The sequence below is a fragment of the Hemiscyllium ocellatum genome, chromosome 6, assembly GCF_020745735.1.
Source record: "Hemiscyllium ocellatum isolate sHemOce1 chromosome 6, sHemOce1.pat.X.cur, whole genome shotgun sequence".
NCBI classification, from domain to species: domain Eukaryota; kingdom Metazoa; phylum Chordata; class Chondrichthyes; order Orectolobiformes; family Hemiscylliidae; genus Hemiscyllium; species Hemiscyllium ocellatum.
The window spans coordinates 33,001,610-33,028,750 of NC_083406.1; the positions used below are offsets into that span (position 1 = coordinate 33,001,610).

At 38.3% G+C, this 27,141-nt stretch overlaps 1 protein-coding gene across 1 annotated transcript in view; it reads left to right on the plus strand.

Annotated features, from left to right (window-relative positions):
• ndfip2 (Nedd4 family interacting protein 2) overlaps positions 1-25,965 on the plus strand; it is a 107,890-nt gene extending 81,925 nt beyond the window's left edge. The window contains exons 6-8 of the mRNA XM_060826533.1: positions 7,878-7,944; positions 21,273-21,378; positions 24,920-25,965. Coding sequence (XP_060682516.1) covers positions 7,878-7,944; positions 21,273-21,376 — 171 coding nt within the window. The 3' untranslated portion in view covers positions 21,377-21,378; positions 24,920-25,965. The remainder of the gene's footprint in view (positions 1-7,877; positions 7,945-21,272; positions 21,379-24,919) is intronic.
• The last annotated feature ends 1,176 nt before the right edge of the window (positions 25,966-27,141 follow it).

Sequence of the window (27,141 nt, forward strand, 5' to 3'; positions counted from 1 at the left end):
GTCATCATGGAATCATTCATAGCAATCCACCAATCAGAGACCGTTGCCAACCAATTATCATTATGCCCTCATACAGTATAACTGTTGTTTTTCACTTTAATTTGGCGTTTCTTATGATTTGTCCTCATGAGTACTTCAATAAAAGCTTCAATTTTATTTTTGGCACCTTCAGCTACTTCAACAAATGACCTTCCCTCCATTACAACGTTAGGTTGTTTGCTGATTGCACAGTGTTTTATATCATTTGATCACCTCAGATACTGAAGCGGTCCCTGTCTGTGTGGAACAGTACATAGATATGGGCTGACGAGTGACAAGTAATACTCGTGCCATTCAAGTGATGGACAATTCTTCAACAAAAGAGAACCTAATTTTCTTTCTTTGACATTCTAGATTAGATTACTTTTTTAGATTAGATTACTTACAGTGTGGAAACAGGCCCTTCGGCCCAACAAGTCCACACCGACCCGCCAAAGCGCAACCTACCCATACCCCTACATTTACCCCTTACCTAACACTACGGGCAATTTAGCATGGCCAATTCACCTAACCTGCACATCTTTGGACTGTGGGAGGAAACCCACGCAGACACGGGGAGAACGTGCAAACTCCACACAGTCAGTCGCCTGAGTCAGGAAATGAACCTGGGTCTCAGGCGCTGTGAGGCAGCAGTGCTAACCACTGCGCCACCGTGCCGCCCATTCTGTGACACCATTGCTGAATGCCTGACCACTAACATCTCTAGGGTTACTACGGAGTAGAAATTGACTGCACCAACCATATACATTGGCTTCATGAGTGAAACAGAAGTTGTGAAGTCTGCCGTGAATAATTCATTTCCTGACTCTCAAAGTCTAACCTCCACCTACCTGGCACAGCTCAGGAGCATCGTGGATTACTTTCCACTTACCTGGATGATTATAGCTCCCACATAACCACCCACATCAAAGAAAAAGCCTATTTGATGGCACTCATCCATCACTAGGAAACAGTGGCTACAGTGCATATCATTTATGAAATTAACTGCAACAGCTTGCCAGTGCTCAATCACCACCACCTTCCATACCCACAACTTATGCTAACAGGAGGAACAAGGGCAGCAGACATGCAGGAACACCACTGGCTGCAGGATCCCTTCCAAGATAAACAAAATCCTGGAATCTCTTCTCTAACAACTGTGGGTGCACCTCCACCACAGGGATTGTGACAAGTCAAAAAGGCAACTCACCACCACTTGCTCAGATAATTAGGGATGGGCAATATGTCTAAGACGGTAATATCATATTTCCATAAATGTATTTTTAAAAATCTCACAATTTCTATTCTTGGAACTATTATTTCTGTCCGTTTGCTATCATTAGGCCAGTGTCTTGAAATGGCCTGCTGAACAGAACTGGTGGAGTGCCTGTGCCTAGTAGACTGTTAGTTCGACAGTGTGACCACCACCTTCCCAGTGGCAGTTTGAGATGGGCAATAAATGCTGACCTCACTAGCAGTGCCATGATCAAACAAAAAAAGGTCAGGGTTTGTATGAAAAATAAGAAAACTTATAGTTATAATTTCCATTTAATGTCAGATTGTGGAAAGAATGATGAGAGGTTGTTCGTTTGACGAAAACTGATGAAATCAAACTTATTTGTGGATCACTGTAGATGGCTGCCAAAGGAATAGGACCATGTATTCATGGTCACCAGTGTACAGAAGTGATGTTACTGCAATATAAGCAGCTATCGAATTCTGGCAGTAAATGTCATCATTTTCAGAAGGCCAATTTCAGCAGTTACAGAATTCCAGCAATGGAGGGCAGTGTTGTGGAAGGTACAAAAACTATTGCTGTTAAATGGTGAGGGTGTTATTAATGACTATGGCGACTGAAATTTCTGAATGTAATATTAGTTATAGTTAATAAATTTACTTACTTTTTACAAAGTATTGCCGTAATTAGAAAAAATGAACCCTGAAGTTCAGGGAAGCACTGAGATTTACAGTTAAGAACATCTATGATCAGGATTAGAATTTATGATAATGTGAGTACACAATAATAAAGTGGATTATTCACTCATCTTACTGAAGTAAGTGCTAGCAATAAAATTAGCATTTCAAAAGCAGTAATAGGGTTTTTTTTACAATTACTTTTTTTTACAAATTTCATTGCAGCAACATTTTAGAAAGAACTAAAGAACGTCATCAGGTTTTCTTGATTTGTTGAAGACTTATTCTAAATTTCAGTTATCATCTACTGAAATAACAGGGCGACAGAACTGAATATTTTACTGCTCCATCAAAAATCTATACAGTTGTTTTGATTATGTTGCAGCATTTTATTTAGACTAGTCTTTTTCATTTGGTGTTGTGGTATGGATGAAACCTCTGTCGCAGTTTGGTACAACTGAATGTCTTGCTAGCATATTTCACAGGGTTAAGTCTCAACTGTGTTGCTGCAATTCTGGCTAGCTAAGTAAAGATTTCCTTACACAAGTTATTTTATTGATTAATCTTTCTTTTGATACAAATGTGACAACTTTGTCATGATTACTGATACCAGACTTTTACTTACAGGTTTTTTTTTCAATATTATATTCAGTGCACAGTCTGATGTGGTGAGATTTAAACATGGGACTGGGATATCATAGCAATTACAGAGACATGGCTCAGGGATGGACTGCATTGGCACTTATCATTCCAGGGTACAGATGCTATTGGAAGGATCGAAAGAGGGCAAGAGAGGAAGGGGGAGTGGCATTTTTGATTAGGGGTAACATTCCAGCTGTATTTAGGGAGGTTATTCCTGGGAATACGTCCAGGGAAGTTATTTGGGTAGAAGTGAGAAATAAGAAAGGGATTGTAGTATCGACTCCCCTGTAGTCAGTGGGAAATCGAGAAACAAATGTAAGGAGATCTCAGTTATCTGTAAGAATAATAGGGTGGTAATGGTAGGGATTTTAACTTTCCAGAGAGACTGGGACTGCCGTACTGTTAAGGGTTTAAATGGAGAGGAATTTGTTAAGTGTGTACAAGACAACTTTCTGATTCAGTATGTGGATGTACCTCTTTTAACGAATGTGCAAAACTTGATCTACTCTTGGGGAAATAAGGCAGGACAGGTGACTGAGGTGTCAGTGGGGGAACACTTTGGGGCCAGCAACCATTATTCTGTTAGTTTTAAAATAGTGATGGAAAAGGATAGACTGGATCTAAAAGTTGAAGTTCACAATTGGAGGAAGGCCCATTTTGACCAAATTAGGCATGAACTTTCAAAAGTTGACCGGGGGTAGATGTTAGCAGGTAAAGGGACAGCTGGAAAGTGGGAAGTGTTCAAAAGTGAGATAACGAGAGTCCAGGTCAGCATCTTTCTGTTGGAGTGAAAGGCAAAGCTGGTAGGTGTAGAGAATGCTGGGTGGATGACAAGAGAAATTGAGGTATTGGTCAAGAATAAGAAGGAATCATATGTAAGGTATACACAGCAGAAATTGAGTGATTCCCTCGAAGAGTATAAAGGCAATAGGAATATACTTAAGAGGCAAATCAGGAGCGCAAAAAGGGGACATAGCTTTGGCCAATAGAGTTAAGGAGAAACCAAATGGATTCTACAAATACATTAAGGTCAAAAGGGTAACTCGGGAGAGAATAGGACTAAAAGATCAGCAAGACCGCCTAAATGTGGAACTGCAAGAGATGGAGGAGATACTAGACAAGTATTTTTCATCAGTGTTTCCTGTGGAGAAGAATGCGCAAGATACTGAATGTGGGGAAATAGATAGTGATGCCTTGAAAATGTCCATATTACAGAGGAGATGGTGTTGGATGTCTTAAAACGTATAAAGGTGAATAAATCTCCAGGACCTGATCAGATGTACCCTAGAACTGTGGGGGAAGCGAGGGACATGATTGCAGGGTCCTTTGCTGAGATACTTGGATCATCGATAGTCACAGGTGAGGTCCCGGAAGACAAGAGGTTGGCTAACATGGTGCCGCTATTTAAGAAACAAGTAAAGAAAAAGATAAAGAGCTATAGACTGGTGGACCCGACATCAGTGGTGGGCAGGTTTATGGAGGGAATCCTGAGGGACAGGATTTACATGTGTTTGGAAAGGTAAGGACTGATTAGGGGTAGTCAACATAGCTTTGTATGTGGGAAATTATGTCTCACTAGGCTGATGAGTTTCTTTGAAGAAGTAACAAAGAAGATTGATGAGGGCAGAGTGGTGGATGTGATTTATATGGATTATAAGACATTCAACATGGTTCCTCAAGGTAGACTGGTTAACATGGTTAGATCACATGGAATAGAGGGAGAACTAGCTTTTTGGATACAGTACTGGCTCGAAGGTAGAAGACAGTGGGTGGTGGTGGAGAATTGCTTTTCAGACTGGAGGCCTGTGGCCAGTGCTGTGCTACGAGGATCAGTGCTAGGTCCACTACTTTTTGTCAATTATATAAATGATTTGAATGTGAACATGTGCAAATGACACCAAAGTTGAAGGTGTAGTGGACAATGAAGAAGGTTACCTTAGAGTACACCAGGATCTTGATCAGAAGGACCAATGGGTTGAGGAGTGGCAGATGGCATTTAATTTAGATAAATGTGAGGTGCTACATTTTGGAAAGGCGAATCAGGGCAGGACTTGTACACTTAATGCTAAGGTCCTGGGGAGTGTTGCTAAACAGAGACCTTGGAGTGCAGATTCACTGGCAAAAGGTTCCCCAGCAATTCCCTGACCACCATCACCACTTACTTTTTCCTTCAATCACTCCTGAACCGTTCAGCAGCAGCAACAACTATATAAGGAACAGTCTGCTATTAGAGGAGCAGCTCCCATATTTTCAGTTCATTCTGTTAATGGGAGATTTTCTCTGACTGATACCTGGAATTTTCTGAAGTATTTTGGGGGATCCCCTCAAGGACATATTCACCTACTATCCGCTTTTAAGTCCTGTGTGTTTCTCCCCCAAATTAGAATAGTATGCAGTGATCTTTCAAATGCTTTTGTTGTGAAGGAAAATTCCATGGTTTCAATCAAATTCCCCTTTCCACTGCCCATCATGCCTACTATTTCTTGTTGATTAAAAGGTTAGTGGACATTCATTCAGGTCGTGACATTTGAGGTGTAATGACATGACTCTCTGCTGTTTAGACCAAGAGACCATCTAGCATATCAAAGTGTAGATTAAGTAAAAAGATACATTGCAATATTGTGTTCTCAATTCCTTCTGGGGAAACAACTTAAAGTATATATCAAGTATTACTAAAAAGAAACTTACTCAATTGTTTCATGAGATCAATGAAATATCAAGATACTTGCTCGTATTAAAATACATGCCAGAACAGAAAATTTCCAATGTTTTCAGTAAAATGTTGGACTAGAGCTTGTGGATCGCATTCAGTTTGTCTGTTGGTCCTACCAGCGGCTACAGTTGCCTTGCTTCTATATTCATTTTAATCATTCAATTTAATGATATTTTAATGTTATAGTACTCCAGTAGCAGCTTCTGATCCATTATAAAATGTAGTCTTACTATAAGGAGCCACTCCTGTGGTTGCATTTAAATACAGTGATTGCATAGGAAAGTTAGAGGTAAAATAATTCGAACAGTATACTTAAGAGGGGAATCAGGAGGGCGAAAAGGGGACATGAGATAGCTTTGGCAAATAGAATTAAGGGGAATCCAAAGGGTTTTTACAAATACGTTAAGGCCAAAAGGGTAACTAGGGAGAGAATAGGCCCCCTAAATGAGTCCCCTAAAAGCCCCCAAGGCGGCTTTTGTGTGGAGCTACAGGAGATGGGGCGGATACTAAACTAGTATTTTGCATCAGTATTTACTGCAGAAAAGGACATGGAAGATATAGATTGCAGGGAAAAAGATGGTGACATATTGAAAAATGTCCACATTACAGAGGAGGAAGTGCTGGATGTCTTAAAACACAGAAGAGTGGATAAATCCCCAGGACGTGATCAGGTGTACTCAAGAAATCTGTGGGAAGTGATTGCTGGGTCTCTTACTGAGATATTTGTATCATCAATAGTCACAGGTGAGGTGCCGGAAGACTGGAGGTTGGCTAACTTGGTGCCACTGTTTAAGAAGGGTGGTAAGGACAAGCCAGGGAACTATGGATCAGTGAGCCTGATATTGGTGGTGGGCAAGTTGTTAGAGGGAATCCTGAGGCATAGGATGTACATGTATTTGGAAAGGCAAGGACGACTAGGGATAGTCTACATAGCTTTGTGTGTGGGAAATCATGTCTCACAGACTTGATTGAGTTTTTTGAAGAAGTAACAAAGAGGATTGATGAGGGCAGACTGGTAGGTATGATCTATATGGACTTCAGTAAGGCATTCAACAAGGTTCCTCATGGGAGACTGGTTAGCAAGGTTAGGTCTCAGAATACAGGGAGAGCTAGCCATTTGGGTACAGAACTGGCTCAAAGATAGAAGACAGAGGGTGGTGGTGGAAGGTTGTTTTTCCGATTTGGAGGCCTGTGACCAGTTGAGTGCCTTGAGGATCGGTGCTGGGTCCACTATTTTTCGCCATTTATAAAAATTTGGATATGAGCATAAGTGGGAAGTTAGTAAGTTTTCAGATGACACCAAAATTGGAGGTGTATTGAATAGCAAAGAAGGTTACCTCCGATTACAACAGGATCTTGATCACATGGGCCAATGGACTGAGAAGTTTAATTCACATAAATGTGAGGTGTTGCATTTTGGGAAAGCAAATCGTAGCAGGACCTATACACTTAATGTTTCGGGCAAAAGCCTTTCATCAGAACTCGCTTTTGCACAAAACGTCGATTTTCCTGCTCCTCGGATGCTGCCTGACCAGCTATGCTTTTCCAGCACCACTCTAATCTAGACTGATTTCCAGCATCTGCAGTCCTCACTTTTGCCTTATACACTTAATAGTAAGGTCCCTAGAGACCTTGGAGTACAGGTTCATAGCTCCTTGAAAGTGAAGTTGCAGGTAGATAAGATAGTGAAGAAGTCATTTGGTATGCTTTCCTTTACTGGTTAGAGTATTAAGCACAGGAGTTGGGAGGTCATGTTGAGGCTGTGCAGGACGTTAGTTAGGCCACTGTTGGAATATTGCGTGCAGTTCTGGTTTCCTTCCTATCGGAAGGATGTTGTGAAACTTGAAAGGGTTTAGAAAAGATTTTCAAGGATATTGCCAGGGTTGGAGGATTTGAGCTATAGAGAGAGGCTAAACAGGCTGGGGCTGTTTTCCCTGGAGCGTAAGAGGCTGAGGGGTGACCTTATGGAGGATTATTAAATCATGAGGGTCATGGATAGGGTAACTAGACAAAGTCTTTTCCCTGGGGTGGGGGAATCCAGGACTAGAGGTTTGGGATGAAAGGGGAAAGATATAAAAGAGACCTAAGGGGCAACTGCTTTCACACAAAGGGTGGTATGTGTGTGGAATGTACTGTCAGAGGAAGTGGTGGAGTCTAGTATAATTGCAGCATTTAAAAGGCATCTGGATGAGTACATGAACAGGAAGGGTTTGGAAGGATATGGGCCAGTTGCTAGCAGGTGAGACTCAATTGGATTGGGATATCTGGTCACCATGGACAGGTTGGACCGAAGGGTCTGTTTCCGTGCTGTGCATCACTATGACTCTATCCTTAGCAGAAAATGTAAACAAATGCATAATTAAAACCTGACATTAACATTTGAGTCAAAATTTTGGATTGTTTGGGGAATATGGATACTGATCAGAAAGCAAAATGATATTTGATTCACAGGCATACATTGTATCTTAAATCTTGCTCAACACCATTTAGTAAAGGCTGAACAAGAAGCTTCTTTGACCTACGCTTGAATAGGCATCTCTCATTTGAAAATAAGAGCTTTAAGTATATTTTCTTTATTTTTCTCTTTCAGTTTTCTGATTACTTCAATGGTTATTTCAATGGTCAATATTGGCTCTGGTGGATATTCCTTGTTCTTGGTAAGCTACTTTTTTAAAAAAATCAATTTGCTTATAACTGAGGAAATTTCTTTTTTGAAAGAACATATGCATTTTCCATAATGCATGTGATATAATTTTATAATTAGCTTCCTTTCTTTTCAAGTAATATTTCATTTGGCAGAAATGCATAAGTTGAAAATATGTTACATGGGTTTTATTGCTTATTTAGATCTGAATTTTTACAAGAGTTGGAACTGTTTTTTTTTGAGGGCAAAGTCTAATATTGCTGGAAGTATTTTTGCTTGAGTAATGATCGAAGTTTTGTTTAGTATCTCCCTGTCATGTACAAAAAAGAATTGATTGAGCTTTGTTATGCATGTAAACACAGTATTTTTGCCTATGTACTTCAGAATGGTTTGATACAAATAATATATTAAAACAGAGTGTTTGAATACATATTAAAAGTGTCCGTTTCAAGAGCCTGAATTCTAGAATGGTAGTTTTCCATCTAAAATCATAAGTTCTAATTCCAGCTACTACTGATAGTTCAAACGTCTTTGTGTTCACTGATGATTATCTGACCTTGTTTGAAAGTCTAGAAAAAAACCCCGACATGTCAGAAGGCTATAGTTTTTTTTAGTAAGGTTGGGAGGAGAAGTGGTATCTTTTTAAACATGCTAACTGCATGTCTGCTGATAGATGGCAGTTGATGCAGTTTCCCATAGATCTTACTCAAGCAGTACATTACAAAAGTACACTAATTGTAGCATGTTTATCTTTTGGATTTTAATGCTATTTACAAAGTTGGAAATTGATCAAGTATTGCTCTAAGATTGATTTGGAGATGCCGGTGTTGGACTGGGGTGTACAAAGTTAAAAATCGCAAAACACCAGGTTATAGTCCAACAGGTTTATTTGGGAGTGCTGCTCCTTCATCAGGTGGTTGTGGAGTATAAGATTGTAAGATGCAGAATTCATTGCAAAAGTTTACAGTATGATGTATTTGAAATTATTTTTCTTTTTCAATATATAATTTTTAGGTCTTTTCCAATCTATAATTTCAGTTACATCACATTGTAAACTTTTGCTATAAATTCTGTGTCTTACAATCTTATACTCCACAACCACCTGATGAAGGAGCAGCTCTAGTGCTTCCAAATGAAACCTGTTGGACTATAACCTGGTGTTGAGAGATTTTTTTAACTTTGCTCTAAGATTGTTTGGGAATAGATGAAAATAGAACAAATATACTTTTTGAATAAGGGAACACAAGTTATAGCTCAAACAATAGTTTAGTGTGACGATAGATTCCGATTAATACTATTTATATTTGTATAATGTTTGAAAATTATTTTGTGCTTTATTGATTGGCGACAGAACTGAGGCAGAATATAGCTTCAGTGCGTTTGTGCTTTTGAGGAGGAATTGTACAGTTGTTACATGTAACCTGCTGAATGCCTATCCTGTTAGTCTCCAAACAGTAAAGGAACCACTATTCTCTAGCATACTTAGATTGTGGTTCCTATTTTACAAACATGGTTTGTTTTTATTTTCTGTCATGGGGGTTCAATGTGATTTAACAGAAAATTTCAAATCCCAGGCAAAACAAGATACGTTCCTTTGAGCTTTTCCCAGTATAGTGTTCATCTAAATTTTATATTGCAATTCCAATTCAACATTTATGTTTTTCTGAATGAAAGTAATTTTTTGGGTGATTTATATTAATGTTAAATTTGGATTATAGAACAGAGAAAAATAATAATTTTGCAAAGCAACGACATTGTTTCTAAGTTAAGAAACTATTATATGGCTTCCCAAATAGTTGAGATATATTTTAAAAAAATGTTTTTTTGTACACTTAATCTTCTGTTGATGTGTAGAAAGTTCAAAAAACTTTTTTAGTTTAAAAAAATACTCTGCTAATTCAGTGGTAAGCCTCCAATGGAGGCCTGAACATTATGTTGGATGCAAAGCGCTGAGGAAATGGAAAATTAAAAGAAACTTGAGTGTTTATAATGCAGCTGTTGCACTTTATGTTGTCTTTTGTTAGAGTTATTATGAGAAATAAATGAAGGAAAACTTGTCAGTGCCAGAAATCTGAATGAAATAAAGGTGGTTCTGTGGACATGGGCGAGACTCTCGGATGGTTTGTTGCCTCCCGGGTACCAGGGTCCGAGACGTCTCGGACCGTGTCTTCAGAATCCTTAAGGGGGAGGGTGTGCAGCCAGAAGTCGTGGTACACATTGACACCAACGACATAGGCAGGAAGAGGGGTGGGGAGGTCATTCAAGAGCTCAGGGAGTTAGGCTGGAAGCTAAAAGCTAGGACAGACAGAGTCGTCATCTCTGGGTTGTTGCCGGTGCCACGTGACAGTGAGGCAAGGAATAGGGAGAGAGTGCAGTTGAACACGTGGCTGCAAGGATGATGTAGGAGGGAGGGCTTCAGGTATTTGGACAATTGGACTGCATTCTGGGGAAGGTGGGACCTGTACAAACAGGACGGGTTGCACCTGAACCAGAAGGGCACCGATATCCTGGGGGGTAGGTTTGCTAGCACTCTTCGGGGGGGTTTAAACTAATTTGGCAGGGGGATGGGATCCGGACTTGTAGTCCAGCAAGTAAGCTAGCTGTTTGTCAGGATGTCCAAGAATGTAGGGAGGCTGTGGAGAAGGTAGCACTGACAGGGAATACTTGCGGACACAGAGATGGGCTCAAGTGCGTATACTTCAACGCAAGGAGTATCAGAAATAAGGTGGGTGAACTTAAGGCGTGGCTCGGTACCTGGGACTACGATGTTGTGGCCATCACGGAAACGTGGATACGTACGAGAACGAGGGTAGGTCCGATCAAGGGCAGTAGTGGGAGATTGTGTATTGAGTCGGAAGAGATAGGAGAGGTCTTGAATGAGTACTTTTCTTCAGTATTTATGAACGAGAGGGACCGTATTGTTGAAGAGGAGAGTGTGAAACGGACTGGTAAGCTAGAAGAGATACTTGTTAGGAAGGAAGATGTGTTGGACATTTTGAACAACTTGAGGATAGACAAGTCTCCCGGGCCTGACGGGATATATCCTCGGATAATGTGGGAAGCAAGAGAGGAAATTGCAGTACCGTTGGCAATGATCTTTTCATCTTCACTGTCAACGGGGGTGGTACCAGGGGACTGGAGAGTGGCGAATGTTGTGCCCCTGTTCAAAAAAGGGAATAGGGATAACCCCGGGAATTACAGGCCAGTTAGTCTTACTTCAGTGGTAGGCAAAGTAATGGAAAGGGTACTGAGGGATAGGATTTATAAATATCTGGAAAGACACTGCTTGATTAGGGACAGCCAGCACGGATTTGTGAAGGGTAGGTCTTGCCTTACAAGTCTTATTGAATTCTTTGAGGAGGTGACCAAGCATGTGGATGAGGGTAGAGCAGTGGATGTAGTGTACATGGATTTTAGTAAGGCATTTGATAAGGTTCCCCATGGTAGGCTTATGTGGAAAGTCAGGAGGCATGGGATAGAGGGAAATTTGGCCAATTGGATAGAAAACTGGCTAACCGGTCGAAGTCAGAGAGTGGTGGTAGATGGTAAATATTCAGCCTGGAGCCCAGTTACAAGTGGAGTTCCGCAGGGATCAGTTCTGGGTCCTCTGCTGTTTGTAATTTTTATTAATGACTTGGATGAGGGAGTCGAAGGGTGGGTCAGTAAATTTGCAGATGATATGAAGATTGGTGGAGTTGTGGACAGTGAGGAGGGCTGTTGTCGGCTGCAAAGGGACTTCGATATGATGCAGAGCTGGGCTGAGGAGTGGCAGATGGAGTTCAACCCTGCCAAGTGTGAGGTTGTCCATTTTGGAAGAACAAATAAGAATGCGGAATACAGGGTTAACGGTAGGGTTCTTAGTCAGGTGGAGGAACAAAGGGATCTTGGGGTCTATGTACATAGATCTTTGAAAGTTGCCACTCAGGTGGATAGAGCTTGTAAGAAGGCCTATGGTGTATTAGCGTTCATTAGCAGAGGGATTGAATTCAAGAGTCGTGAAGTGATGTTGCAGCTGTACAGGACTTTGGTTAGGCCACATTTGGAGTACTGTGTGCAGTTCTGGTCGCCTCACTTTAGGAAAGATGTGGAAGCTTTGGAGAGGGTGCAGAGAAGATTTACCAGGATGTTGCCTGGAATGGAGAATAGGTCGTACGAGGATAGGTTGAGAGTTCTCGGCCTTTTCTCGTTGGAACGGCGAAGGATATGGGGTGACTTGATAGAGGTTTATAAGATAATCAGAGGAATATATAGAGTAGACAGTCAGAAACTTTTTCCCCGGGTACAACAGAGTATTACAAGGGGACATAAATTTAAGGTGAAAGGTGGAAGGTATAGGGGAGATGTCAGGGGTGGGTTCTTTACCCAGAGAGTGGTGGGGGCATGGAATGCGCTGCCCGTGGGAGTGGTAGAGTCAGAATCATTGACGACCTTTAAGCGGCAATTGGATAGGTACATGGATGGGTGCTTAATCTAGGATAGATGTTCGGCACAACATCGTGGGCTGAAGGGCCTGTTCTGTGCTGTATTGTTCTATGTTCTAATTTCATGAAAGCAAATGCTTTGAGGTTTCTTTATTTTCCTCCGACTCCTGCTACCTTGTTCTTAATTGGAAACAGTAAAATGAAGGAGTTAGTTGCAACAGAACGCATGTGTATGTAAATTCTCAACATGTAATTGAGATTACTTGAGCATGTAATTGCAATCAATGAGCCAGCAAAATCAGTGCTTTGAATAAGTGATATGGTGGACAATACCACTGCTCATGAACTTTGATGACACTAATCCAATTGGCATTCTTTTCCCATTGTATGAAAAGGTCAGAACATGTGTTAGTACAGATTTGTTTTTCTTCAACCTCACCCCGTGGCAACATTCTCCATTACTATATAGCTCAGTCTCTGTGTTTGAGCCTTGCATTCGTATTGCCACTTATTCACTAGTCCTCTTTGACAAACATTTGTGACAAATTGATATCTGGCGTATCCACTTACATCATTAGCAAGGCAATTTATATGAGAGCCAAAATTAAAACATGCTGGAAATACATAGCGCTTACATTAATGAGTACGTTTTTAAGAAAAGATTGTGACAATGCATTATATTGACATGTAGAGATGATTTTCATTTGAAGTAAAACTACTTTGTCCATTTATTTCATGCAGTACTTTGGATAATCTGAGGGATTGTATGATTTCAAAGCAAATTTGTTTTCTGTTTAATCAGTTGTCTGTGAACACCTTTTATTTACGTAATGATCAGGTTTTCAACAAGTACGTTCATGAACTGGCATCTTTAAATTCCCTGCTGATAGCACCATTTTGGCATTTCTGCAATTTATTGGCTGTACAGTATTTTAGCAAGGACTGAGACCATGGAAGGTGCCATATACATGTATACTTTTTGTCTTTTAACTTCCTAAGTCAATTGTTGAATTGTTTCACTTCAGGTACATTAAAAATATTAAAACAAATGAGGCAGAAAAATTGCTTAGAAGCATAAAAATGTTGATGTTGGGCTATGAAAAGCAGTTGTCTGCTCGCCTGAAATTGCTTTACTTTTCAATTAGAGACCCATGGAGTCTTAAAACAGGCATATCGATACCTTTTAGAACAGTCAGCAAGATATTTTGTCATGTAACTAATGAATCATCTAACCCTGATTACAGAGGGAGAGCATATTAAATCCTGCGGATCATATATCTGCATGCTACTCCTTCTGTTACAGTTGTGCACTGATGAGGTTGCATCAGGTGGACTGCCCATCATCAGGCCATTCGAGGCTCTTAAGTGGTCACTGGAGGACAAGATGAAGGGTGCAAGCATGCTCCTTTAGCTGGGAGAAAAGTTAATTAAGTCTTTAAGTGTTGGACTGCAAAGAAGAAAGAGGTAATGCGTTGAAGACGTTACCAGATTGATACCTGGACTGAATGGTTTGTTGAACAAATAAATTTTTGGTAGATTGGGAGTGTTTCCACTAGAGTTTAGAAGAGTGAGGACTGACCTTATTAAAATGTATAGGATCCTGAACTGTCTTGACAAGGTGGATGCAGAAAGGATGTTTCCTGTTGAGCGTGTCCAGAACCACGGAACACTTTTTAAAAATTGCTCTTTCGGGAAGAGATAAGGAGAAACGATTTCTCTCCAGATTTGTGTGATGTTTGAAATCCTTGCAGGTGAGGTCATTGAATATTTTTAAGGTGGATGGAGATTAATTACAATCAAGAATCTAAGGTTTTTGGGGATAAGTGGGAAGGCGGAATTCAAAACTCAAACAAATCAACCATGATCTTTGCCATGAATGAATAGTGGAGCAGATTCAAGGGGCCAAATAGACCAACTGCTGCTCAGTGTTCAAATGTTCACTAACAAGCAAGAAAGTCCTTTTGAACTGCATCATTTGGACACCTGGTTAGATTAGGATAGGGTGAAGGATAGGCTTTTCCTAGGAGCTTTCATTCTCCTTTGGATGTGGGAGTATTGCATTAGGATGCATGTTCAAAAAGGAGAGACTGATAAATCAGCCTTGATGGTGGTAGGGAAATTTTCAGAAAGCAAAATACAGGATAAAATTCATTGTCACTTGGATAAATGTGGGCTATTAAGAATTGCTCAAAAGTAAATAATTTGACAACTTTGATATAAGTTCCCTTAATCAAATAACAAGAGGGTTACTGAGGATTGCATGGTTGTTTGTGGGGAGCCAGTCAGCTGGTCAGCTAGTTTACAATGCAGAGTGATACTAACTGTGTGTGTTCAATTCCTGCATTGGCTGAGGTTACTGTGAAGGGCTTTCCTTCTCAACCTCTCCCCTCGCCTGAGGCATGGTGACCCTTAGGTTAAACCACCACCAATTGTGTCTCTCCAGTAAGATAGGAGCTCTGAGGTCTGGTAAGATTATGGCGATTTTACCATTATGATTAGTTGTATATGTGGACTATCACAAGGTTTTAATAAAGTATACATTATAGACTTTCAGCAAATTTAATGCTCATGAAATTAAAAGGTCACTGGTAGCTTAGATTACTACTGGCTTTTAAAAAAAAAGCAGATTCATGGTGAACTATTGTTGCTTTTCTGATCAGAGGACTGTGTATATTGGTGTCACCCATTTTGCTGTCTCTGGTTCTTATTAATGTCCTCAATTTGTCTGTGTATGTGCAGTATGATGATTCCTGAAGATAAAAATGTAGAAAGTGAATATAAACTGAACGGTATAATTTAAAAAAGTTTAAGAACACAGAAATCAGGAATTTTATGTGCACAAACTTTTGAAGGTAACAAGATGATTTGAGGCATTTTCAAAACAAAAAGCACCCTTTGCTTGACAAAGAGTACTATAAAGCAAAGATGTTAATACTAAACCTTTAAGTCACTGCTTGATTTCATCTGAAGCCACGTACCAAAGGTCTTAATATGTTACTTAAAGAGAATGCAGGGAAGAGTTATCCGAACAATGCCTGGGACAATTTTGTGGATAGTTGATAGGGGCAGGAAATGTTCTTCTTACAACAGAGAGAAGGTTAAGGGAAGATTTATTAGAGAAGTTTGAAGTTATTTTGAGGTTTTGACTGAATAAATAATGAGGAACTGTTTCCACTGGCAGAGATTCAGTAACCAGAGGCCACAAGATATAAAGTACTTGACAAGAAAAAAGCAGAGATGAGAATGCTTTATGCAGTGAACTGCAATCTGAAATAGACTGTGAGAGTGTGATGGAAGCAATTGCAGTGGTAATTTTAGAAAGGAAAATTGATGTGTATTTGAAAAGAAAAAATGATTTAGTTGTAGAAAAATTGGGGATTGGTTGGCTTCATCAGCTACATGACTAAATTATGATGCAGAACAATGCCAGCAGTGTCAATACAATCCCCTTGTGAACTGCCTCCTTGCCTTGATCCACAATCATGTTGTGTCATAAGTGATAATAAATAACATTCATGATTGCAGAGGAAGCTACGTAAAGAAAGAGGTATAGAAGAAAAGCAGGAAAACAGTATTAATTGTACATTATTCCAAGATCCAGCATATATGCAATGTACTGTATGAATACTGTTCACGAAATATTGTCCACTCAAATGATATTTGATCTGACAATGGGTTTATTGAATATCAAAACAAACTTTTGAGGCACGTTACAGACATTGTCAAAAATCAGTACACTGGATTTGTCATGTAGTTTCTACTCCCAACAGCACTGTTTACCTTCCTACATTTCTGTCTGTGGTATTCATAATGGCGCAAGTCCTAACTAGAGGAGAAGAGCAAAATTTTGGAATCGGGGAATTTAATTCCACTCAGGAGTTACTGCTGATGGAGCCTATTATAAACCCATTTTTGATCAGATTGGTGGAAGCCAAAAGCTAGAACTGCTTGAACTAAGAAAGATCAGGTGATGTGCTGAATTTGACTTACACTTTGCATTCAGTTTCCTTAAGCGTATGTGTATTGGGAAGGAAGATAAACAAAAATAGATTAGGATTTGATCGGAAAAATCAAGCCCATTAAATGCAGAAGCAAAATCAGATACTTTACCATTGTGGCATTATTCCCAATACAGTACAAATTTCTAGATTCAAGGGAAAATTTTCAAAGCCATTGGAAAGATTTCTATGTCACTATATATTACAAAATGATTATTTTTCTTTTATAAATGTATTTACAATTTAATTGCACACTCACTGTCAAAAAAGTGCACTTTCTACAAGCTAACTTTTGTGGAAACATGCAATGAATCATGGTACAATTTTATTATCTTACCAATCACAACATTACTGAACTAAGTTTACAAACTTTGTGCAAAGTCAAACCAGTAAAGTGAGGAAACGAATGTTGCGAACATTTAACAAAATTTAACAAAATAGTCAATATTGACTACTTATGTAATGGCCATTATAAATAATTATTGATGTTGTGTAGCATCTATTCTGTACAATTTTATTTTAAAACTTTTTTGCCATTACACTTATTGGTAAGGTCTTTGGGAGTATTGCTGAACAGAGACCTTGAGTGGAGGTTCATAGTTCATTGAAAGTGGAGTTGCAGCTGGATAGGATAGTGAAAAATGCATTTGTTGATTGCCTTTATTGATCAGTGCACTGAGTATAGGAGTTGGAAGGTCATATTGCGGCTGAACGGGACATTGGTTCAGCCAGTTTTGGAGTACTGTGTGCAGTTCTGGTCTCCCTGCTGTAGGAAAGATGTTCTTAAACTTGAAAGATTTCAGAAGAGATTTATAAGCATGTTGCCAGGTTTGGAGGTTTTGAGATATAGGGAGAAGGTGATTAGGCTTGGGCTATTTTACCTGGAGTGTTGGAGGCTGAGGGGTAATCCACAGAGGTTTATAAAATCATGAGGGGCATAGGAAGGGAGAATAGACAAGGTCTTTTCCCCAGGGTGGGGCAGTCCAAAACTAGAAGGCATGGGTTTAAGGTGAGAGGGGAAAAGATTTAAAAGAGACCTAAGGTGCAACGTTTTCACACAGGTGGTGCATGTATGGAATGAACTGCCTGAGGAGATGGTGAATGGTGTAATAATTACAGCATTTAAAAGGCACCTGGATGGGTATATGATTAGAAAGGGTTTAGATGGGTGAGAGTCGAGAGTGTGGTGCTAGAAAAGCATAGTAGGTCAAGCAGCATGCGAGGAGCAGGAGAATTGATGTTTCGGGCAAGAATTCCTGATGTACAGCTCTTGCCCGAAACATAGAGTCTCCTGCTCGGATGCTGCCTGAACTGCTGTGCTTTTCCAGCACCACACTCTCAACTGTGATCTCCAGCATGTGCAATCCTTACTTTCTCTTTGGATATGAGCCATATGGGACTAGATTTACTAAGGATGTCTGGTCAGCATAGATGTGTTGGAATGAAGGGTCTGTTTCCTTGCTGAACAGCTCTGTGAATCTACAATTGAAAACAGGAAACTAATCATTTTTGTCAAATTGAAGTATGTCCTTAATTGTTGAGTCACAGAGCTATTCAGCAAGGAAACCGACCCTTACTTAAGTCAAAACTTCAATTTTGGTCATGGTAAAGTCTGGCCAATTTAGGTTACAGTCCATAAAGTAAATATAGAAGATCGAGGGTTTATTCAGCATATTAATACCTGCAACCCTGGTCAGCTAAGGTCAGTGCTTCTCTTCAGCATGAGCTGGATCTTATGAGCATTCAAAACAGATGAAGGAACTGGGGGCAAAAACTTGTACTGTGAATCCTTTTAAAGTAGAGAAGAATGAAGTATGGTTAGAGAACCTGATTGCCAACTAAATATTCCTGCATATTTCAGAAGACGGCAGAGGGAAGATGAGGAAAATAATGTACTTGTATTAATAAAAGATTGTGTAGTGTTGGAAAACAAAGTGTAACTGGCATTAAGATAAATACTGGATCCAAAATGATTGAATTCAAAGATTAAATGGGACTAATTGCTCAGATAGATTCCCAATTAATGGGAAGAGGATTACAAGAAGAAATATATGTGCGCAGATGCATGAATAAGTACAGAATAATAACCATGGGCAATTTTAACTAACTCCCATGTAAACTGACAGAAATAAATAGCCAAGGGGAAAAGGCACTCAGGTTTTTACAATGCTTACACAACTCCATCTCGTACATGTAAATTACAGGAGAATACTGCAAGTGCTGGAGATTGGAAATAAAAGGAAAGTTCTGGAAAAACTCAATAGTTCTGGCAGCATTTGTGAAGCAAAAAGCAATTAACATTTTGAATTTAATGACTCTTCTTTAGAACATCCACAGAAGATACCAAACCAGCTGAGCTTCTCCAGCTCTTTGTTTTTATTTAAGGGAAGAATCACTGGATCTTGTAATGGATAAAGAAAAAGATCAGACATGATTTGGATAAAGAATGGCATAGTATTCTTAAACTAGGGTTATTGTTGGGAAAGAGCAAATTATGGAGAAACTAAGGTCGAGCTAATAAAGATAACTCTGGATAAAAAATTTGAAAATCAAAGAGGCCAGTAAAGAACAAGGATTCCACTAAAATACCTGGAATCAATTAACAGGTAATTGTGGCATTGTGGATGTATAGAGAACAAATTAAAAAATTGTATCAATAGAGAAAAAAAAATTAAATGGCTTGGATACCAAAGGACAAGAGGGCAGAGAGGCAAAAAAGCAATTTGGGGAAGGGAAGTAGGGATAGGCCCACTTAAGAATGGTAAAAACAATGACTGCAGATGCTGGAAACCAGTTTCTGGATTAGTGATGCTGGAAGAGCACAGCAGTTCAGGCAGCATCTGAGGAGCAGTAAAATCAACGTTTCGGGCAAAAGCCCTTCATCAGGGCTAAAGGCAAAGAGCCTGAAGGGTGAAGAGAAAAGAAGATAGGCAGGTAGGACAAGTCATGGGGTCAGTGCTGAGCTGGAAGTTTGGAACTAGGGTGAAGTGGGGGAAGAGGAAATGAGGAAACTGTTGAAGTCCACATTGATGCCCTAGGGTTGAAGTGTTCCGAGGCGGAAGATGAGGTGTTCTTCCTCAGTCAGGTGGTGGAATGGCGGTGAAGGAGGTCCAGGACCTCCATGTCCTCGGCAGAGTGGGAGGGGGAGTTGAAATGTTGGGCCACAGGTCGGTGTGGTTGATTGGGCAAAGTGAACTCATAGACAGTAGCAGATAAATGGCAGTACTTCTTGTAAGTGAGTCATAATACATCCACACAGGTTGATTTTAAAATATTTCACTGTAGAAAATAACAATGAAAGGATTTGCTTAAAAAGAATGATATTACATTTAGGAGAATGAGAAGAGATAATTGACAAACCTAATTTTCCTTCCCCTCATATATTAGTCTTCCTTCTCCTTCACAAAGCATGGTGCAAATAGTTTGCTGAATTTTAGAGACTACTGACATATTGTTTCAGATTAAACAATGTTTGTGGCATAAATTAGTTTGGTTTTCAGTATAACCATGAGCAGGCCCAAATAAGGTTTTATTTCAATGTATTTGAAACTTTGAGTCTTTGTGCAGTTGGTCTATGGTAATTTCAGCTGTGATATAGAAACCCTGTATTGCCCTAAGCAAGAAAACAGCTGAGAAATTGCCACACTGAAGGGAAGGTATACCATTGGGTGATTTATGTTTGTGATGTTATACTTCAACATGGCCAGAAAAGGAGGAAAAAAAATTTGAAAGAAGAATTTTAATTAATGTAGATAGAATTAATGTTGTGATAATCTTTTAGTATTGATTTACATAGTGGATGAGTGTTAATCTCTGAAAACAAGAACATTGAATAAATGTGCACAGCAAAACTTTAATATAAACTTCATAGTGCAGCCAATAGAATATGTATATAGTAAATCTAATCATAATTCATAGGATCCCAAGAACTACTAGATACTCTAGGAAACCTGCAGAAGTGCTTTATTATTTTAGCAATAAATCAGTATCAGTTAGTTTGAACCAGTGAGATACACTGACAAGAACAAATTAAAACTGTATGACAGGCTGTAATCTTAGTTGCTGGAATGCACTAAATTTCATTATTTTAAATTTTAAGAAATTCTGAATGGTTTTATACAAAATATATAGCATACATGAAACTACTCAAATCTGAAGCATTTTTATTAATACTCAATTCATAAAACTGATTTGTTTTATCTTGGTGAAAGGTTTAAAATTAGTTCACTTAAAATTTGCCTTGCTATTAGCTACATAGATGATAGTGAGAGAATTCAGTTTCAATTCAGTGAGAAGATTCAGGTTCAATTCATTGGTGCCAGTGAGAAAGTTCAGTCATTTTGATAATAATGGAAGGGTTTAGCTGACAAGTAAAGATTACTAGTGGAAATGGGAATTCTGTTTTTTATTCAGCCACATCTGTTTTAACCTTGTGAAAATTTAAATGAGATAATTAGTCAATTTCATTGCTACTGTTAATTTACATTCTAGTAGTCGGAGTGTTATATACATAAAATCCAAATACATTCAAATATAACAGAAGGAGCCAATTTAGTTTATTGAGTTGGTGAGAGAGAGGTAAAAAGTGATGCTTTTAGGAGGGGCTAAGTATGGTAATAGAACCATATTTTCATGGTGTTGTTTTAGTTCTGATTTCTGTGTTTGAATGACTGACTGACTACATGACAATGTGTACTTTACTCTTTGACTTCTGAATCAAAATCATTGAGTTTTATTTTTTAAATGCATTATGTTATAGTGTTAAAAATTGATTTGAAGTAAATTTGTAAAACTTATCTCTCAATATAACATTTTTCATACTGAAGAATATGTGATATCCTACTATTCAATATACAAGGGTGTGTTTCGGTTCATTTAATTTTATCTCTAAAATAGTGCATTACATTTTTTTTTCCTTTTAGGACTACTGCTGTTTTTCAGAGGCTTTATCAACTACCTGAAAATCAGAAATATGTCTGAGAACATGGCTGCAACACACCGGACCAGACTTTTCTTCTTGTACTAGAGGTAATGATCATTTCAATGGGTATGCCAATAACAATTGACCATTGCCTTATTTCCATATCATTTACCCATTTCTTAAGTGTTCTTCAGATCAGTTTGCTCCGTGTGGTTGAAATGCATTTCCTCTGAATTCCATTGCCTGCCTCCTGATTATCCTTAAGCCTGGTGCATCAAGGACATTAAATGTCCCACGTTTTCTCTATTTGCCTCTCCACTTGGATATTGACCCTGGGCTTTAACTGCAGTCTGTCACAGTCTAAAATTCACACCTATGTGAAACAAGATTGTCATCAACTCAGTGTAAGCAAAATTGAAGTTTGCTCTTCTGTCCTGTCTGGCCATGACTCAGAAACAGAAGAACATGAGCATGCCACTTAGCCTGTTGAGCTTACCCTGCCTTTCAACATGCTAATAGTTGATTAAGCACTTTTGTGCCTTTATCTACATCACTCCCAAAACTCAATATATCATTGATAATCAGAAATCTACAGTCCCTACTTTAAACATACTCAAAGGTTGAGCTTCCACAGTCCTCTGTGAAAGATAATTCCAAAGGTTCACAATCTTCTGTGTTTAAAAAAAATCTGATCTTAGACCTAAGTGATACTTCCTTTATTTTTCAATTGTACCCACTGGTTCTAGATTCCCCAACCAGGAGAAACATCTTATCTGCATCGACTCTGTCTGTCCCTTTAAGTATATTATCAATTTATATGAGATCACCTCTCATTCTTTGAAGCTCCAGAGAATATAGTCCCAGTTTTTCCACTCCTGTCTTTACAGGACAGTCTTGTCATCCCAGGAACAACTCGATGGGCTCTTGTTGCGCACTCTCTATTCCCATAATATTTTTCCTGAGATAGGAGATCAAAACAGCACACGTTACACCAGACGTAGCATAACCAAGCTCCTATACAATTGAAGAAAGACTTCACTGCTTCTGTACTCAAATCTTTTTGCAATAAAGGCTAACATTTCATCAGTTTTCCTAATAGCTTGCTGCATCTGCATATTAGCCTTCAGTGACTTAACCATAAGGATACGTAGGTCTCTTTATACAGTTATTCTTTTAAGATCTCTGCATATCTGTTTCTGCTACCAAAGTGGTTAACTTCACAGTTTTCCACATTATATTTCACCTGCCATGTTCTTGCCCAACCACTAAGCCTGCCTGAGTCCTCCTGAAGCTACTTTACATCTTCCATTGAACACACACTAGCTTTATCTCTTTATAAATTTGTAAAGATTACATATGGAGTCCATCTCCAAATTATTGATATAAATAGTAAACAGCTGGGGCCAAAGTACCGATTCTTATAGTACCCCATTAGGCATAACCTGCTAATGCAAGAGTGACCTGTGAATTCCAGCTCTGTTTTCTGTCTGCTGTTGGGGGCTTCTGAAAATCTGTGTATTACGTCCAGTTTTAGCAGTTTTGTTAGTACTATCTTTGAAGACTCCAAGTTTGTCAACCACATTTCCCCATTTTTAAATTCATGCTATCTCTGTTATCAGATCATTATTATCCAAATGTCCATTTTTAATTTATTATCCTACATAATAGATGCTAGCAATTTCCCTACTATCAATGAAGTAATGACTCACATAAACATATGCAGCTGAGTACATTTCTCATGTCTGTTCTGTTACCAGAATTGCTTTCTTGTATCCCTAAGACGTTACTGACTTCATTACTCACTATCTAAATAACTTAGTGAATAAATGAATACTAGCTGCACCTACTGTCTTCACACTGAGTATTAATCATGGATTGACTACTCGTTTTCTGAAATATCACTCTTGCAGATTAGTTTTTGAGTTATTCTCTTGGCATGTAGGATAAACTCTCTGGTTCTGCTGTTCTGAACAAGGTTTAATATATTGTTGTAGCTTATGTTGTCTCCTCTTCAGAATCATAAATGAAGCTGACACATTACCACTTGAACTTCTCTTTTCCATTGGGAACATACTGTGGTGACCAGAATTGAGCACTTCATTCAATGAGATTTTGGTCAAGTCATACCTCACGTTAACACTAAAAGACAATCAATACAGTCGTCCCACCTTTTTCCCCAACCATTTTCAATCCGATCCAAGTTGAAAGTTTTCTTTGCTGTTCTTAAAACTCATTTGAAGAATGGAAAAGACACTTGTTAGGCTTCACCTGGATTATTATGTAAGATTTGAGGTCTGAGGAAGTATTGACCAGACTAAGAGAGCTACCTGATGAAGGAGCAGTGCTCTGAAAGTTAGTACTTTCAGATAAACCTGCTGGAATATAACCTGGTGTTGTTTTTTTTTAACAAAGTTCTGAAGTGTTTTTTGCATGCTTTGGAGAAGTGACGTCACAATGAAGTCTTCAATTCCCTAAGACTCAATTGCAGCCCCAGTAAAGTGGCTCACTTACAATATCAATCCTCCATTTGCCCAGACCCAAAGTTTTATTCTGATCATGTTCTGTCATCACCTTCCCTCCTGATGGCAGCACTGATTTTCTTGGCCACATAGATCCAATTGCAGTTTGCAGCCTTCATCTTCCACTAACCTCCCACCACTGCAAACGATTGCTTGAATGAGGCCTGTCATTAAGATTGGCAGAAGTTCCACATGTCCTGCCTTCCTCTCAGAAGCCCTTTCTTATTCCCAATCAATATCAAGGCTATGGGCTTATAGAAAATACTTGATATTTATCAGCAATTATTTTTAATTAGAAGTCCAATCCGATTATTGGTCTGCTTTAATGACGTCGGTTATTTTAAAATTTAATCTGTATATTTTAGTTTTTGAATAGTTTAACTCTCTCTCTTTGTATGCACATAGCAAAAATTAATTTTCAACAATCCAAAAGCACCTATTTAAGTTCAGTAACACCTAGAGACAAATGTAAACATTTTTTAGAAAATAAATTTGGGATCGCTAATCTTTAAATGACTGAAAATATTTCAAGCTGTTCATGTAATAACAACCTCTCATATTTATACAGAACCTTTAAAGTAATAAGAGATTCTATGTTTATAAGCCTCAAGGTGTTTCATTGATGGCATTGTAAAAACAAAGTAAACTGAGACATGAATGGAGATATGAGGGCAGACTTCCATTGTTGTCAAAAATCTCCTTCTGTAAGTTGAAGTTTCTTGTTTTATGATGTCTGGATGGCCCACCTTGAGATATATTATTACATTAAAAATGCTTTGTAAGTACAGATGATATAAAAACAGAAAATGCTGTGAAAACTTAGGTCAGTCAGTACCTGTGGAGAGAGAAACAAACTTAAACCATTAACCCTGTTCTTCTAAATTGATATACTTGGATGATAGGTTGTGGCTATGGTATGATCAGTGTGCAGTATTCATAGTCCAGGCTTACATAGAATTCATAATCCTTTCAGTAAGCATCAAAAGATTGATTTATATAGACTGAATAATTTTTGCCTGTCATAATTTTTTTGCCTTCAAAACAGTAGTGTTGAAGATTAGGAGGAAAATTGGGAAAAAGGAAACAATTCTAAAATGATTAATTTTATATCTTTATATATTTCTTCCAGTATGTGGCTAATGAGGAACTCGAACATTCCTTCCTAATGTGAATTGTCCAGATGTTGCGCTTCAAGCTGCCAAGTTATTTGAATGTAAAACTACTGAAGAATAAATAATTTAAGGTGTGACAACAAAATGTAAGCAGAATAATGAATCTCAAGACACTTCATAAAATGGGCCGAGTTCCTGAGTTGCTAGATGCTGGAACCTTCCCTTCAAATTTTAAGACCAGTGATCTTTACAATGTAAAAAGGTTCTAATCTACAAATTGCTACAGAAGAAATATAATGGAGCTGTTCTTTTGAACCCGGAATCATCAATCAAACATTGACATCGAAATATATTTGTGACTGAATATCCAAAATGTTTCACAATCCCACCTAACCAGTTGATAGATTTGATTTAAAGCAAACTGATATATTTCTCAAACTATTTAAAATAATTGAGCTTTAAAAGCAGTCTTTTTTGTCTCATTAAATTGGAAATATCTGAAGAACAAAAATGTAATTTACTGGAATTAGGATGAGAGTTGTATTAGATATCTTGATATGCCTTTTAAAAATTGCAGAACGAGTAGTTATTCCCTTATTTGTATGGTTTTCTGCTTTTGAAATTGTTTTGATTGCTTATTCTCAGTGTCCAGTTCTACAGTGACTATTGCATGACATTAAACTGGTAACAACAATTTCTTTATTGGCTTTACTATTGCTTCAGATTGCTTGTGAAATATAACTGGAATTTAATTTTAACATTGTGGTTGTAAATTACTTTTTACACCAATTATTTCTTTGTTCTCTTTTTAAAGTAATCTAACAAATCAAATGATGGAGTTAAAAAGGATTGTTCATTTGATTCTGTGCTGATTTTCTTTTCTTTCAAAAATTATTTGGAAGCTAGTTTAACAGAAACAAAGTATAAATAATGAAGAAAGTCAAAGTCCCATTTGAGGTCAGTGATGTTGACTTCAGTTATGACTTTGCAAAGATGTATAAAACAGTATCCGGCACTTGTAAAAGTTTGAGGATGAAGAATAAATGCTGATTTAATAATTTGATTTTTTTTGTTGTTTTGTTTTCACCAACTTGGTGTAGGAAATGAGGTGCCACTTGGTTTCTGAATTTAAATAAAAAGATATTTAAAAACTTTTGTAAAAGTATAGTACTTTGTATTTATCATCTGGAAAACATTAAGTGAAGGAGAATTAATTAATCTCGAAGCATATTTAGGTTTCTACATCCAAAATGTGGAAAATGTAAGGACATAATAAATAGATGTGGAGTAGACCACGCACTTAGATTATTGTTGTTCTACTTCAATGACACTTTCCTGCACTATCCACTCATCCCTTGATATTTTAATATGTAGAGGTCTATTGATTTCAGTCTTGAACATACTCAACAACCGAGGCACAACAGCTCTCTGGAACAATGAGTTCTAAAGAATGACCATCCTCTGAGTGAAGGAATTCCTCCTCATCTCAGTTGCAACTGGCCTTGTATGTCTGAATGCAATATTCTCTCATTTTTCTGGACTCCAGAGAATAGGTTATTTTAATTTAATCTTTCCTCGTTGAATGAACCCTCTATCCCAGGAATTAATTTGGTGAACCAGCATTGGACTCTTTCTATGGCAAGTGTACCTTTCCACAGCTAAGCAGACCAAAACTGCAGACAGTGCTCCAATTATGGCCTCACAATGGTTTTAGATGGAAAGGTTGAAAGTATTAAAACATCTTTACTCCTATACTCAAAAATACTAAAAGGATGACTGATCATTTGCCATCTTAATTGTTTCACCTGAATTTAGCTTTCAGTGACTCCTGAATGAGAACACCCAAATCCTTTTGATGTTCAACACTTCCCAGCCTCTCACAATTCAAGAAATACATTATGGGCAGAATCTTCCCAAACCCTGAATGACATTGATAATGGTGAGTCAATTTACCTAAAATTTGGAACACACAAATTTCCACATGAGTTTAAAAAAAAAATCAGATTTGCAACTAAGATTTGAACAGTGAAATGAGAATTTTACTAGTGAAAGTTATTTTTGCATGAATTTGTGTGCCTTGATCTAATCACATATCAATGATATGCAGTTTCCTATTCTCCCACTGACCATATAGAAACTAGATGGTGACAAATTCCTGACATAAAAGAGCAAGTACTTGGTCACTGCTTGTTCATCTCGTCTGGACCTTTACCTTGGACAGCAGTCATCAATGTCTCAG